The 14,429-nt window shown below is 33.4% G+C and overlaps 4 protein-coding genes across 4 annotated transcripts; 2 read left to right on the top strand and 2 right to left on the bottom strand.

Moving 5' to 3' along the window:
* The first annotated feature begins 1,655 nt into the window (after window positions 1–1,655).
* Window positions 1,656–2,187, top strand: LOC112520377 (auxin-responsive protein SAUR50-like). Its single transcript, XM_025128748.1, has one exon. The coding sequence runs from the start codon at window positions 1,661–1,663 to the stop codon at window positions 2,048–2,050; it is 390 nt and encodes a 129-aa protein (XP_024984516.1). The 5' UTR covers window positions 1,656–1,660; the 3' UTR covers window positions 2,051–2,187.
* A 2,889-nt stretch (window positions 2,188–5,076) lies between these two features.
* On the bottom strand, window positions 5,077–6,049 carry LOC112519880 (ABC transporter F family member 1-like). Its single transcript, XM_025128192.1, has 2 exons — window positions 5,818–6,049; window positions 5,077–5,682 (listed from the first exon to the last, which is right to left on the bottom strand). Exons 1-2 carry the CDS (start codon window positions 5,857–5,859, stop codon window positions 5,278–5,280), a joined length of 447 nt encoding a protein of 148 aa, XP_024983960.1. The 5' UTR covers window positions 5,860–6,049; the 3' UTR covers window positions 5,077–5,277.
* A 59-nt stretch (window positions 6,050–6,108) lies between these two features.
* Window positions 6,109–9,204, bottom strand: LOC112520140 (ABC transporter F family member 1-like). The gene is made up of 3 exons (XM_025128441.1): window positions 8,974–9,204; window positions 6,547–6,620; window positions 6,109–6,169 (listed from the first exon to the last, which is right to left on the bottom strand). Exons 1-3 carry the CDS (start codon window positions 9,202–9,204, stop codon window positions 6,109–6,111), a joined length of 366 nt encoding a protein of 121 aa, XP_024984209.1.
* Window positions 9,205–12,074: 2,870 nt separating this feature from the next.
* On the top strand, window positions 12,075–13,458 carry LOC112520141 (heavy metal-associated isoprenylated plant protein 3-like). Its single transcript, XM_025128442.1, has 5 exons — window positions 12,075–12,083; window positions 12,166–12,358; window positions 12,462–12,730; window positions 12,815–12,902; window positions 12,986–13,458. The coding sequence occupies exons 1-5, from the start codon at window positions 12,075–12,077 to the stop codon at window positions 13,414–13,416; spliced, it is 990 nt and encodes a 329-aa protein (XP_024984210.1). The 3' UTR covers window positions 13,417–13,458.
* Window positions 13,459–14,429: the final 971 nt, after the last annotated feature.

The following is a 14,429-nucleotide window of genomic DNA, read 5'->3' on the forward strand; positions in this document are numbered from 1 at the left end:
TATATATATATATATATATATATATATATATATATATATATATATATATATATATATATATATATATATGTTTATTGAAGGTACAACTTCACAAAGCCAATGTACAACTAATCACTTCACTTGTATTGTGATTGTCATGGTGCAGCTGGTTTTAGGCCCTGTTGTCTTCAACTTTTTTCTACACTTTTAGGCATATCAAGGTCCCATTCACTCAATCTAATCTTCTCTTGTTTATTATACACACACAAACATTTAATAATAATTATTAAATAAGAAAATAAGAAAACGGTTGAATCACATGTCATTCACGCGACCTGAGGTTGTTGACTACATCCACATTGTTGGCACATCCTTACATTGACTATTAGCGTGATTGGACCATTTTCTTTTATTTAGTTAATGTTCTCGTTTGAACCTCCCCCCTTCCCCTCCCAGTTTCTGTGAGGTTCACTGGGAAACTCCCTAAAATTGAACAACATAGGAACACCTTGATAACCGTTTATCTGTCGGTATACACAAGTGAATACAAGTAATTGAAAATGTTTCCTAGTTTTTATGCAACTGTGCATGCTATGCACATGTGCATATTGGAAAAAATTACTTGTATGCACATGTGCATATTGTACAGATGAACGGTCATTAGGGTGTTCCTCAATTTTTCATTCTTTTTGTATATATATACCCAATAATATTCCAAATAAGGATTCTAACTAATAACTTTTAGCTTATTGGTTGGTAAGTATTAGTGATTTTGTAGCTGAGATCTTGAATTTGATGTTTTCAGTTGCATGTTTTCTCTGTATTATAACAAATATACCATGGGATAATCGAAAACTCGTCAAATTTGGAGCCAACTTTTTGGGAGATGGTACAAAATAGTCACACAGACTGCAAAATAAGAACAACTCACAAACCTTGGTTCGTATTTCGTTAGCTAGTTGCTTAAAATGATGTTTTGTTTAATTCTTGTGGTTAATTACATTGTTGTAGTTAGATATTTGTGTTGGTTTGAGTCTTAACGTTAGTTAGAGTAGAAAACACTTGCAAAACCCTAAAAGTATGGGTTTTCCTTCCCAGTATTAAAATAGTCACGATTTGTACGAATATGCCAAAAAAGTGTACCTTGCAAAAAGGTGAAAATAGTCTAACATTGGTTTTTTAAGATGGGATTCCTTCCCGTTTGGTTGGTTTTGTGATTATTTCAATTATCATCCACATTTAAACCATCTTACTCTAACGATTATATATCCAGTCATTCGTGTCTCGATGATATCAAAAATTGATGGCAACATAAGCTACGATACCTAGATATATATGTTTATACTGGATAGCCAATGTACATAATACATACATACCTAGATATATATGTTTATATTGGATATGTTTATATTGGATAGCAAATGTACATACATACATACATACATATGTATGTATTACTGGAAATCATAATATTGTTCAATAAAATACGCTGTAGATGTGACTTTACCTTAATAGGGCCCTTTAAGACACAATTTCCAATCACCTATCTCATGCACATGCAAATGCTCTCTCCTTCCCTCCCTCCATCCCTTAGGTAGTATATATAAGGATAAATGGTAGAAGGAAGGCATAGCAATCAAGTGTAGAGCATTTGATCAAAAAAAGTACTTTGAAAACTAAAATGGCAAAGTTGGGAAGTAGTAGTAGTAATGGTAAGAAAAACAATGGCATAAAGAAGCTTATGCAAAAGGGTCTTTTCTTGACCAAGAAAAGATCAGAATCGTTTTCTGGCCAAGAAACGGTCCCAAAAGACGTTAAAGAAGGTCACTTTGCAGTCATAGCATCCGATGATTACAATGAAAGGAAGTTTATTGTTCCTATCGCGTACCTTCGTTGTCCTTCGTTTCTAAGACTCTTAGAGAGAGCAGCCGAAGAGTATGGGTTCGACCATGAAGGTGCACTTATGATCCCTTGTCCACCGAGCGAGCTACAATGGATCCTAGAGGAACAAATGGGATCTCAAGAAGGTGGAGATTGGAATTCATGTAAAACCATGGTGGAAAGTTGTTAGAAATTATAAGCAATTACATTTTTTTTTATAGGAAAGTTAATGTAATCTTATTTACTTTCTTTTTCACGTGCTTATTATTGGTATATCTGTATGTAAATTCAGATGAGTAACGGTGATTCATGCCTTTCCAATGTACCATTTTTTTTACTATTACAAAGGTTAATCCTTGTTGAATCAATCTACTGATTTCTTGAACTTAACTTCTGCAATTGTATATATGCTGGTATTTATAATCAGTTCAAATTAATATTAGTTTACACCATATCTAATTTAAAATAGATAAAGCCTACAATACGAGAATCTGAAAGCAACATTGTCTAGGAAACGCTTCCGTTCAGTTATTTCACTTTTAAAAATGCTATCAACCTGACAACATCTTGTTCGATCAAAATTAGGTTACAATTCTCTTGTTGGCTTTTCTATTGAAAATGAATCTTTACTAACAAAGTCTTAACCGAGTAATAAGCATCGATAAAACCCTAGAGATCGATCTCTAGGGTGTCATAGTGATCTAATGCGGAAGATACGTATTTAGAACAATTGATTTGGCATAATTCCCGTCATATGTATATGAGATTGTGAGAGTATAATTAAGACACTATTTTTTCTTGTATATTATACGTATTTTTTTATTATTAGAGCATCTGTAATGGAGATTTCTGTTAAATCACGGGTTTTTATAAGAATTCGGGTATTTTATCTTGGTTTTGTATTGTTATTGTTTTTCTACAATTTATTCTATTTTTTAATCTTTCTATTAAATGTATTTATAAAAAATATTGATATGAAAGTGTAATTAATAATAATAATAAAATATATTTATTTATTTCGTTTGCTTTTTTGTAAAATTTTATGCTTAGATTCAATAAATTTAAACTTTAAACGAATAAATATATAAGTAAATAAATACGATATATATATATATATATATATATATATTGTCTTATTATTTAAAATACATTAAATAATGTAATTCAATAAATTAATTAATATAACTGTAACTTATATAAATTCAAAATTTTTACTTATTTTCGTTGAGATGCATGTAGCTTTTTTATAATACTTTTAAATATGTAAATTAAAAATAATATAAATAATGTAGATTAAAAATATATTAAATTTGTTAGAAGTTTAGTACATTTTGTTATAATAAATTTATTTTTAAAAACAGTAAAAAAATTATAAAAAAAAATTAAAAATTTATGATTAAAAGCAACGAAACCCATAAATTTTTTTAACTTCTATTTATTTATCATTACGACGTTTAATTGAATTTTATTTTATTGAATTCACATTTGATGTGCAACGGAAAAATATGAAAAAATAGTAATAACTCGATGGATGATTTAACAAGATGCGTTATTTCGACATATTTTTTATTAAAATTTTCTACTTACTACAGATAGATATTACAGTAAAAATATCAGACAAACATTTGTCATGTCCAACCAGACTTTCTTGTCATATTCAGACTAATAGAGTCATGTCTATGTACCAAATGCTATATTTTCCTCTCTAAAAGTAATGCCACATGGCATATGTTTTTCAAAAAGAAGAAGTTCTCACACACATTCTCATTCTCTCTCTCTAAATCCTATCGCAACACACACACACACACATAAATGCATACAACAAAAACGAAAGAAATTTCTTATTAAAAATGCTAAAATAACAATTACAAAGGACAAAATCAAAAACAGATTGACATATGTGAAAGTGTATTATGTAATAAATGAAGATAAATGATTCACAAACCTCATATATCAAATCTATAATTTACTCTAAATGTTTTCCGGTTAGATATAAAACGAAAATGGAAATGAATTATTAATTTTAAATAAATCATTTTAGGTATTATTTTCCTTTTTAATATATATTTTTTTTTAAAATATTCAATATTTTAATTTTATAAATATATTTTTATTTTTTTCAGTGAATTATAGTTGATGGGTAAATATGTAATTTTATAAATATTTTCCCTTTGTTTTTGTTAAAAAAAGACTCAGAAAACACCAGTTAACAGTCGATAAGTTCCAGCTACGATGATGGTTTGATATTTCTTTCAAGTTGGCTAAACCAAGGGCCCAATCACCTCATAAATTTCAGGGGGCTGAAGCTTATCCCATAATAATTGATTCAAGACAAATTAATAAATGTCTATGCATGCATATATATATATATATATATATATATGTATGTGTATGTATGTTTGTATGTATATGTATGTTTGTTTAGGATGGTTGGGTTGGGATTGAGTTAATAAATTTGTAGTTTGTTTACTTGGAGGAATGATGTCTGGAGAATAAGCAGCAGAAAATGACATTTCATGGCTTTAAATTTTCTTGCAAGCACATGCAAATGTCACCACTCCAAAAAAACCCATATATCCTTCCATAACTACTTTTTCCATTCGGTAAATTCTTCACGTCGGTCACATTTTTACCATTTTAATAACAATTCAAACATGTATGATAACGTTGAATAACAATGGAGCTTGATAGCCTTCATATACATACTCAGATGAAACTTGATGCAGTTTACCTCGTGCTCGGTGGCTGTAGCTATAACGACAAGAACGGAGACCTTGATTCAAGTGAGTTCGATATTACTGTTGGTGTGTTCTTTACGATCCACCAACAAGTTTGTTACATCTTGGAGTTGACCGGTTCTTGATTGCAATCTAATGTCGATTTCCCACCTCAAAATACTTCTCTTATGATTGTTTTTCAACGATGATGTAATCACCAAAGACGCAACCACCAAAGGATGGGGTTTATACAAGTGTTCCATAACCGGTCATCGTAGAAGAAATGTTAAGACAGATTATGCTTTTAGACCCAGACTGACCCCAGATACGATCCTTTGTGTAACCCTTCCTAATCGGCCGGTCCTTGTTCCCGGCCCCAATTGTGCATCTCTAAACAATCGTTGGTCATAAAGGTGGGGAAACAAGGACCACTGCTTCAGCTCACCAAAAGACCAGACTGTTTTGAACACCCGGACGGCCAAAATCCGGCATCCGAATTCACAATCATTAATGAAACAGTTATGAAATTCCCCCTATGATCACACCAATCTACAAATTCACAATCTTTAATGAAAGAATTGGCTTATGATGACACCAATCTACTGGTCTAACCAGATAAACCAGCCTTACTCCGTAAGTGCTCCTTGAAAGCCATTATGAGCCTGAAGTCATGGCTAACGAGCACCATTGCGCCTTCCCACTAATTTAACGCATCAGCCAGCGAGTTGATCGTCTCAATATCCAAGGGGTTACTCGGCTCGTCCAAAAGCAGCATGTTTGGTTGCCTATAGCCTAACCATGAAAATATCACTCGGCTTCTTTGTCCATCAGAAAGATTCTTCATAGGCATCACCTGCACTTTTCCGGTCAGTCCAAACCTGCCTATGGCTACCCTCATCTTCTCTTCCTCATTTCCCAGATACTCGCTCATGATATACGTCAAAGCCGACATTTCCAGATCGATTTTCTCTGCCAAATGCTGGGGAAACTGAGCAATCCTCAAGTGGTTGTGCCGTCTTATCATACCATCAATAGGAACTAACCCTCTAGTCATCAGCTTCAGCAGCGTGCTCTTCCCGGCTCCATTGGTTCCCACCAATGCCACCTGCGAGTCAAGGTCAACCCCAAAATCAAGATTCTTGTAGATGAGGTTATCGGGTGTGTAACCAAAAGAAACTTCCACAAACTATAGGACCAGTGGTGGAAGCTTGCCCACATCAGCAAATCGGAAAACCAGAACCTTGTCTCTAGAGACCTTTTCCGTAAGACCATCACGCTCCATTTCCGCCAGGGTCTTCTCCTTGCTCTGGGCCTGGCGGGCGAGCTTAGCAGATCCGTGCCAAACCGAGCTATGTACACTTTTAAGCAATCTGGTCCTGCTCCCATTTATACTGTTTCATCTGGTTCTCTTCTAGTTCGGATCGGGTCTGAACATACTGGTTGAAATTACTGGTGTACATCTTCAGTTTCTTATTTTGCATATGTATTATGTTGGTGCAGACGCCATTCAGAAAGTCCTGAGAGTGCAAGATCACAACAAGTGCGCTCGAACTTCTTCAGGGTTTCCTCTAGCCAAACACATGCTTCCAAATCTGCATCGAATAAGGACATCAACACCTTTCTAAAGTAGCTGATGAGCACTACAATAAAATCGGCTTTATAAAAAGCTAAATGTCCTAACCTTAAGCTAATATGACCAACCAATTGTGCGCCCTATGTAAAGAGGTTACAATTAGTTGATAGGATGTTTTGAATGTCCTAACAAGTTTTTAGGACACTTTGAAATAACGTGTCATATTAGCTTATTTATATGATGCTTGTTTCTATACAACATTTTTTCAAATAATGTCATATAGAAATACTAATAGAACCCTTCATGTCAACAGTCTAAAAGGTCAAATACGATGGATGAACTACAGATAACTTAAATAGCCCATACATATAGAACAAAAGTGCCATGTCTACAAACCTCCCATAGTTGAGCTCTAGCTCTGAATCAACAATAAGATCATGCCCATGAAAAGTAAGTGATAGAGACTCTATCTGCAATCAAAATTTAGAGGTCAGAATGTAAAATCAACGATGCCCAATCGGCCAGCATGGACAATTCACAGTCCAAAAAATACTTCCAGAATTATGTGAAACAAAGGGCACAGATTTTCTTCGCTATAAAAGAAAGCAGATGTTGACATTGTAATAAAACCAGACAACAATGATGACCGAACACCCTGATAACATACCCATCTGACTAGGAAATTGTCTAGGTGCCACCACAATCAGAACACCCTGATAGCCACACATCTGACTAGGCATTCATCTAGGTGCCACCGCAGCATCCAGCATATTCTTAACATTGAAAACAATCAAGGATCAACAAGAGCAGGAAATAGCATCCAGAATAGGAACAACAGTCAACAAGAATGCACTATCAGTGCCTATGAAGTTCGGGTTATTTAGCTAAATGGCCTTCTTTTAAATCCATGACCTTTTGCCAGGTTTCTAGGCAATCTTGTGCATGGAAGTGCCATTATTCTATTAAGTAGTGGCATTCTCAAACCTGTCAGAATGTCGTGGATTTTAAAAAAGAAAAATGTCAGAAGGTCGTGGATTTTAAAAAAGAAAAATATCAGAAGGTCGTTTGACCAAAGGAGCCTATGAAATTTAGTGTAAAATGAGATTTCGGCCATGAACGTCAAAAATGAACATATTAACAGTTAACCATTGACAGTTCTATAATGCATATTACCATCAAGTTACTATTTTTGCTTTTACTAAGAATTGGATAAAGGTACGATCTGCTAAACACTTTATGTTTAACTATAAATTGGAAGGTCAACTATGTGGATTTTTCAAATCATATATGGAAATTAAAAAATTGTACGATGATGATTGAGTTGGTTTGATCAAACTCCAACAATTCACCAACCTTTTTTAATTACAAGTTCATCAGAATTTCATCTTCTTCACTGACTCCAAACAGTTCCATAAAGAGTTCATCTTCTTCACCAACTTTCCACCACTGATGATGGCTTGCTTATGTCCAACTACAATCATGCCACAAATGAAGCCAAAGCATTTATATCCAGGCTTATTCTGAACAAATTCTGAAAATGAACTCAATCGATTTGAAAAAATATACCCAAGTCAAATGTGAAACAATCCCATAAAAAACATAGTATCGCTTGCAAACCAAACCCAAACTGAACTTAAAATGGATTAAAGGGTAGTCAAATCAAATTCCAAAGTGGGTTCAATTGGATCCAAGGTTGAATCTTAACCAAAACCCATTTGAACCCAAAAAATAAACTTCAACACATTCTCGCCAATGGAGGTGACTGTGTTAAGCTGCTGAAACAATGAGGTAAGGTAATGGACAGATATCTTTGCCTCCTTTATTTATGTTACAGGCATTTTGGTGTTTAAACAATTTATATAAAATTAACAAATACTACCTTTGTTTCACATTAAATTTACCACATTTCACAATCTAGCATAAGTGTCAGACTGAAAAAAAAAGGAGTCTTGAAAATGCAATCAGTACCAACACTTCTACTATATAGTAGAATATCAAGAAGACGGATCACAGTCATTCAATGGTGTAATACTGCACTTTGATGCATAATGCAATTAAAATATACTATCTTTCCAAGGAATAAAGCAAAACGAACGCAAAATAGTCATAACACTTTGACCAACATCCTAGGTGAGGTGGCAAGGAGGTTCTTAGGCATTCAGCAAACAGGGAACTAGATGAGCAAAACTATCAGCAAGGATTTAACATCACAGTATAGAAGCAAGAGCAACAGGAAACATTATCATCGACTTATTCTATTCGCACAAACCGAACACATGAAACTAAATCTATTCACATTCCATCGATAATAGGCATACTTCTCGCCCCATTGTTTACACCCATTGCCCCTATGAACACAAATGGCAAGACTATATCCATTTCCATTTACAAACAAATGATCACTGTATATATACAGATTAAAAGTGCCTATGATACAAGTGAATCATACACCCATAAATAAGGTTGGTCAATTGCAGCTCTCCTAACTCGATACTAAATTCTAAGATGAAATTTCCATGAGCCAATGTGGAATACACGAGGAATGTCCAGTAAGTGATCATCCATAGGTGAGATGAAGAGTTCCTAACCGAAGAACACTACCAAACCATGAGGTCTAATTCACCTAATACTTAAAACCATGATTACATATTCATATGCATCGTTTAAATGATAGCCATAGCACAATGGAATTAAATCTTTTCACATAGATGTGAAAGAGGGTTTTCTTCATTTGGACCAAATTGACTAATCAATCGGGGATTAGACGAAAGCCAATAATTTTCAACATCATGATGAAGATTCAATTTCGAGAGTCATACTTACCCGAATATCTCTAGTCAAAGGATGGGAACAAAGAACGCCAGTACACGTCCGATCAGAAATCGCAAGAGCCCCCATTCCATTAGCCAAGTTATCGGAACTCGAACTCCGATTCACCTTACCAATTGCCTCCGCCTTCTTCGACGCGGCAACAGCAGTGGCCTTGCCTCCTATCTTAACGGCAGCTGCAGCCTTCTTTTGAGCCGCCTTCTTCTTGCTTGCATCAGAAACCATCTGAAAACACAACAAAATCAAACACAGCCCAAGAAAGTATGATTTGATTTCAGATAATATAGAAGATATAGAGAATTTCGAACCCCAAATAGAATCGTAGAGCTGAAAAATTAGTGGGTTTGGGAGATGATCGAAGTTGACGAAATATATAAATGAGCCATGGGCAACACGTGGCATGTTACAGTTTTTAATTTGCTTCGTCTTATATAATATGAAAAAGGGTAAACTACAATTTTGGTCTATACTGTTCACACCCAACTACTGATGACCAAAAATGGTCCCAGATCTCAACAATACCGGTATAGTCGAAAATACTAAGTTCGATTAACCATTTTTATAACTGATTATGGTTAGTAGGTCCCGGTCTCGGTCCTAATCGGTCCTGGAAAAATATGTTTTCTTTATTTTTTTTATTGATAGGTTTTTAATATGTTATAAAATTTGTAATTGGATCACTCAAATACACTTTAAAATTGCATTTTATCATAATTAAAATTACATTGTTTTCAAAAAATACATTATAAAATTATTTGAAAATACACTTATTAATCATCGGTATCCCATGTCGAATTGATTTGAAGAGTTCTAATCTCTTGAATTCTTCTAATACACTTATTCACCAGGCTTTATGAATTTCAAATCTTGGACTTTCGTTCGTGTTCGACAAAAACTTGGGCAACTTGTTCATTTGATGCATCATGTTATTCACCGGCCATTTTGTAAGACTAAGAGAGAAATAAATGAGAATTGTGAAGTGGGACAAAAAACAAAATTCTCCTAGTCTTACAATATGTGAATTGTTCCATTACAATATTTTTCCCTCTTTTTTTATTTATTTATACGTACTCCATTAAAATATTGTAAAAGAGGGAGAATTGAAAGACAAAAAACAAATAAGAGATAGGGATATCGATGAACGGGGCCAACGACGGCAATGGTTGGTTAGAGAACGAATGATGGTAGGCGACGAGAGGGACCGATGTCATTGGGTGCGAGGGGTTTGAATGACAATCTTCTTGGTTGATTCGTGGATAAATTGTGGTGGCGTAAGGTTTGGGTTCGGTAAAATTGATTTAAGTTTTTTTACTTTATAACTTTTTTAATCTGTTACAAGTAGATTTTTAGGTTCAAAGAACGTAGATAAATAAAAAAGTTTAGGAACTTAATATCAAAATAAAAAAATTCATCGTGTTTTTTTGAATTTTTTTTCTTTACTAAGATAAATAAATAAATCCTTGAATTTAACAAAACATGGGGAAAAAACTCAATGAATTTTAATATATTAAGTGATCAGGTTTCTAGATATTTTTTTACAGAAAACAAACAAATAAATTAAAAACATTTCATTTCAGTTCTAAAAAAAATGTTAGAAACATTTGTTTTGTAACGATCGATTAATAAAAATGTAATTTAATTATTTTTATAAATCATTTATAAATAAAGGAAGGGAATCCAAATCCTACAAAACAAACACATCAATGATTTCAAATATCTTCAAATCCAAATCATTTTAATAAAATCCTACAAACTTAATAGAATCTAAGGAATTTACATTTCATCGTACCTGGAACTCGGATTCTTTACCAAACCTCAAAAAATAAACCAAACACGTAAATAAATCTCCATTGATCATTTCAATTCTTATGAATTTTATCAGATTCCAACGAACCAAACATTACCTAAATGATAGAATAATAAATTATATTTGATAGTGAAGAGAAGAAAATGGCACGTGAGGCATGTGATGTTGTCACCACCACCACCACCACCATGGTGGCTACTTAGCTCTGCGAAGTAGGCAATAGCCGGCCAATGAAAGGGTAAAGTGGCATCACCACCAACCACCATCATCATCACCACTTTCTCATGCTCATGAGTCATGCCTACATCCTTTTTAATTTCTATTTTTTTTATTTATTATACAAATTAATATTATAATACCCGAATAAATAAATAAATATAATTAAAATCAATATACGAATCTCAAAAAAGAAATCTTCAACAATTTATTTTAGGAGATCACACATTTATAGATTCAAACTAGCTAGGTCCATTTGTTAGAAACGTTAAATTATGAATCCAAATACGAATGTGGGTTGTTTTCGTTACTGTTAAGTCATTTTTTGTTTCGTTTTATGGTTTGTCCTTTACAAATTCTTTTGTTCCGTATGTTTTATTTCTCTTTTTTTATGTATTTAATTTTCATGAAAAAATATAAATGTTAAAGAACAAGTTTTTCATCAATATTCAGATGTAAAAATTATGTTTTTAATACAAAATGTATTTTTTATTTAAAGTAGTTAATTTATTGCAAGATATTTTCTATTTCTCAAGATCATCTTTAAAACAAATCCATAAATTAAAATTATTTATTTACATATCTATCATGTATTAATTAGTCATAAATTTGTATATTTTATCATTTAAAAGAAGTAAATTCATATTTAATTATTGGATAAAATTTAGAAATATGACTTTAATTATGGCATGGTTGGTATTCATACATTACTAATGATTATACGAGAATAATAGTTAAAGCAAGAAGAATAATAATTAAAATAAAAAATATAAGAAAAGATGTGAAACTTTGATTATTATAATTTTTTTTATTATGAACTATTTTAAATGAACTATTTTAATTAGTAATGGACGTACAGAGGGGCAGTTTGGATGCATGTTGTACCCACCTCTTTGGGGGAAGAAGTTTCTACATAAATAACCGCCGCCACTCTCTCCATCTCTACCTTTTTAATTCCACCACCATCATCATCATCATCATCATCCCATTTATAAATCATTCATTTCAATAATCTGGTTATATATACTCATCGCATCCCTACTCCATTAACTCTCGATCCATCACTCCAGCAATGGCGAAGGTACGTGGTTCTATACTTTTGATTGGTCTTATTCATCATTTCTAATTGTTGTGTTCTGATTATTTTCTTGTGGGTTTTGCAGAAGAAGAATCAAAACAACAACAATGAGAACGAGGACGAGAATCAGAATGAGAATGAGAATGGCGACGAAGGCTGCGGCGGTGGAAAGAAGCAGAAAGCCACCGCCACTGGTGTTACAGTGGTGGTTTTCAAAATGGACCTGCATTGCGAAGGATGCGCCGGCAGAGTCGTTAAAGCAATTCGTGCTCTGGATGGTGATTAAATCTCTTCCGTTACTAATTTCTTCGATTTATATTAGTATATATATTCTGAAGGTTTCTGTCTATTGAGTGTTAGTTTGTATGTGTGTATATATAGGTGTAGAGTCTGTGAGGATAGGTGACAGTGAGTTAAGCAAAATCACGGTGATCGGTAACCTCGATCCGGTGAAACTCCGGCAGAAGGTGGAGGAGAAAACCAATAAAAAGGTGGAACTTATTTCTCCAACTGCTAAAAAGAACAACGATGGTGACAATACCATCCAATCTGGCGGCGGCGGAGACAATAAGAAACAGCAAAGGCAACCACCATCTCTTGAGAAGCCGGCAAAAACCGCCGTCAAGAAAGACGAGAAAAAACCCAAAGAGGTACATACTTCATATCCGTATGAGCAACCCAAAATTCCGTATTGCTAGCCTGCGACTAATCCGATGTCATTTTGGTTTAATTAGATTCCGGTGACGACGGCAGTGCTCAAGGTTCCGTTGCACTGTCAGGGGTGCGTCCGGCGGATTCATAAACTTGTCACCAAGACTAAGGGTAATTAATTTCGGAATTCTGGTTTCTCCGATCAGTTTTGGGAGTTTTTTTTACAGTGATTTGACCGGTGTTCAACTTCTCAGGGTATATGGAGATGTCGATCGATAAGAACAAGGATTTGGTGATGGTGAAAGGGGCGATCGATATGAAGTTATTGGTGGAGGCTCTCCAGCATAAACTGAGGAGGGCTGTGGAGATTGTTCCTCAGAAGAAAGATGGCGGTGCCGGCGATGATGGCGGTGAGAAGAAAGGGAAGGGTGGTGGTGGTGAGAAGAAGGGGAAAGACAATGACGGAGAGGGGAAGGGCGGTGAGAAGAAGGGAAAAGGCGGCGGCGGCGGCGGCGAAGGAAATGATGGTGGTGGGAAGACGACAGAGGTGTTGAAGATGGAGAATCACGGAGCTCCAACTGTATTTCCGTATCCACAATATGCGTACGGGTCGGGTTATGCAGATTACGTGCATGCCCCTCAATTGTTTAGCGATGAGAACCCACATGCTTGTAGTCTCATGTGATGGACCAAGGCTAAAAATGTAAATTCAGAATCGGGTTGATTGTTATATCCTTAATTCTAATTTTTAAGAATATTTGACAATCAAAACGTTACTACGTTTGCTTATAAAAATTTAAAAGGGTATTTTTGTAATTTGAAGTATGGTGGCTCATCTGATTATTGTCAAATATGTTTTTAAAAAATATATAACATTAATTGTAGAATCGTTATATTGTAAGGAAAAAGAAGACAAATTACATGACAATAATAACGTATTTTAATTTAATTTTTATTTTAAAATTTGGATTAATGTATTTTTAAAACTTTTATTTTAGTATCTAAAATTTAAAGTTTTAAACATTTAATTAAGTACCTTGGTAAATGGTTATCTTGTTGATGTGACGAATGATGTGGTATTCAACTCAGTATTATTTGTTGACGTGACTAATAATATGGATTTTGTTAATCTAAAGTTAAAATTTAACTGATTATTTGGATACTTAAATGTTTAAAACTTTACATTTTAAATATCAAAATAGTAGTTTTAAAAAAGTTATCTAAAATAGAAAGGAAAAAGTCTAAAAATACCCAATGAACTTTAGTGCTTGGAATGATTAAGTCTTTGGATAATTTTTTGGAACAAATAAGTCTTTGGACAATTTAAAACATGTTAAATAACTCATTGGACAGTTTTTTTGAACAAATAAGTCATTGGACAATCCAAAACATGTTAAATAACCTCTTGGACTTTTCTAAAACCTGTTGGATACATTCTTATGACTTGTACAACTAGTTAATATGGTAAAATAGTAAAAAAAGTTCAAAAAAAAAAACCCAATGAACATTCATATTCTGAACGATTAAGTTCCTAAACATTTTTTGAACCAAAAAGTATTTAGATCTATAAAATTAAACAAATATAACAAAAAAAATACTTACATTTACAAAAAAAATTACATTTAAAAAAGATTTTTGATAAAATATATCTTAATTAAAATTAAAAGATATTTAATCAATGATTTTTCAAACTAAAAA

This window comes from Cynara cardunculus, assembly GCF_001531365.2.
Source record: "Cynara cardunculus var. scolymus isolate 2C chromosome LG 10, CcrdV1, whole genome shotgun sequence".
Taxonomy (NCBI): Eukaryota; Viridiplantae; Streptophyta; class Magnoliopsida; order Asterales; family Asteraceae; genus Cynara; species Cynara cardunculus.

Excerpts from the sequence above, each read along its gene's own strand:
- LOC112520377 (XM_025128748.1), top strand. The coding sequence starts at position 1,661 with ATGGCAAAGTTGGGAAGTAGTAGTAGTAATGGTAAGAAAAACAATGGC.
- LOC112519880 (XM_025128192.1), bottom strand. The coding sequence starts at position 5,859 with ATGGAGCGTGATGGTCTTACGGAAAAGGTCTCTAGAGACAAG. Across the intron at positions 5,683-5,817 it reads AAAAGGTCTCTAGAGACAAG|GTGGCATTGGTGGGAACCAA; the intron begins GTTCTGGTTTTC and ends CTTGACTCGCAG.
- LOC112520140 (XM_025128441.1), bottom strand. The coding sequence starts at position 9,204 with ATGGTTTCTGATGCAAGCAAGAAGAAGGCGGCTCAAAAGAAGGCTGCA. Across the intron at positions 6,621-8,973 it reads CTTTGACTAGAGATATTCGG|ATAGAGTCTCTATCACTTAC; the intron begins GTAAGTATGACT and ends TTTTGATTGCAG. Across the intron at positions 6,170-6,546 it reads CTAGAGCTCAACTATGGGAG|ATTTGGAAGCATGTGTTTGG; the intron begins GTTTGTAGACAT and ends TATTCGATGCAG.
- LOC112520141 (XM_025128442.1), top strand. Across the intron at positions 12,359-12,461 it reads AGCAATTCGTGCTCTGGATG|GTGTAGAGTCTGTGAGGATA; the intron begins GTGATTAAATCT and ends GTGTATATATAG. Across the intron at positions 12,903-12,985 it reads ACTTGTCACCAAGACTAAGG|GGTATATGGAGATGTCGATC; the intron begins GTAATTAATTTC and ends TCAACTTCTCAG.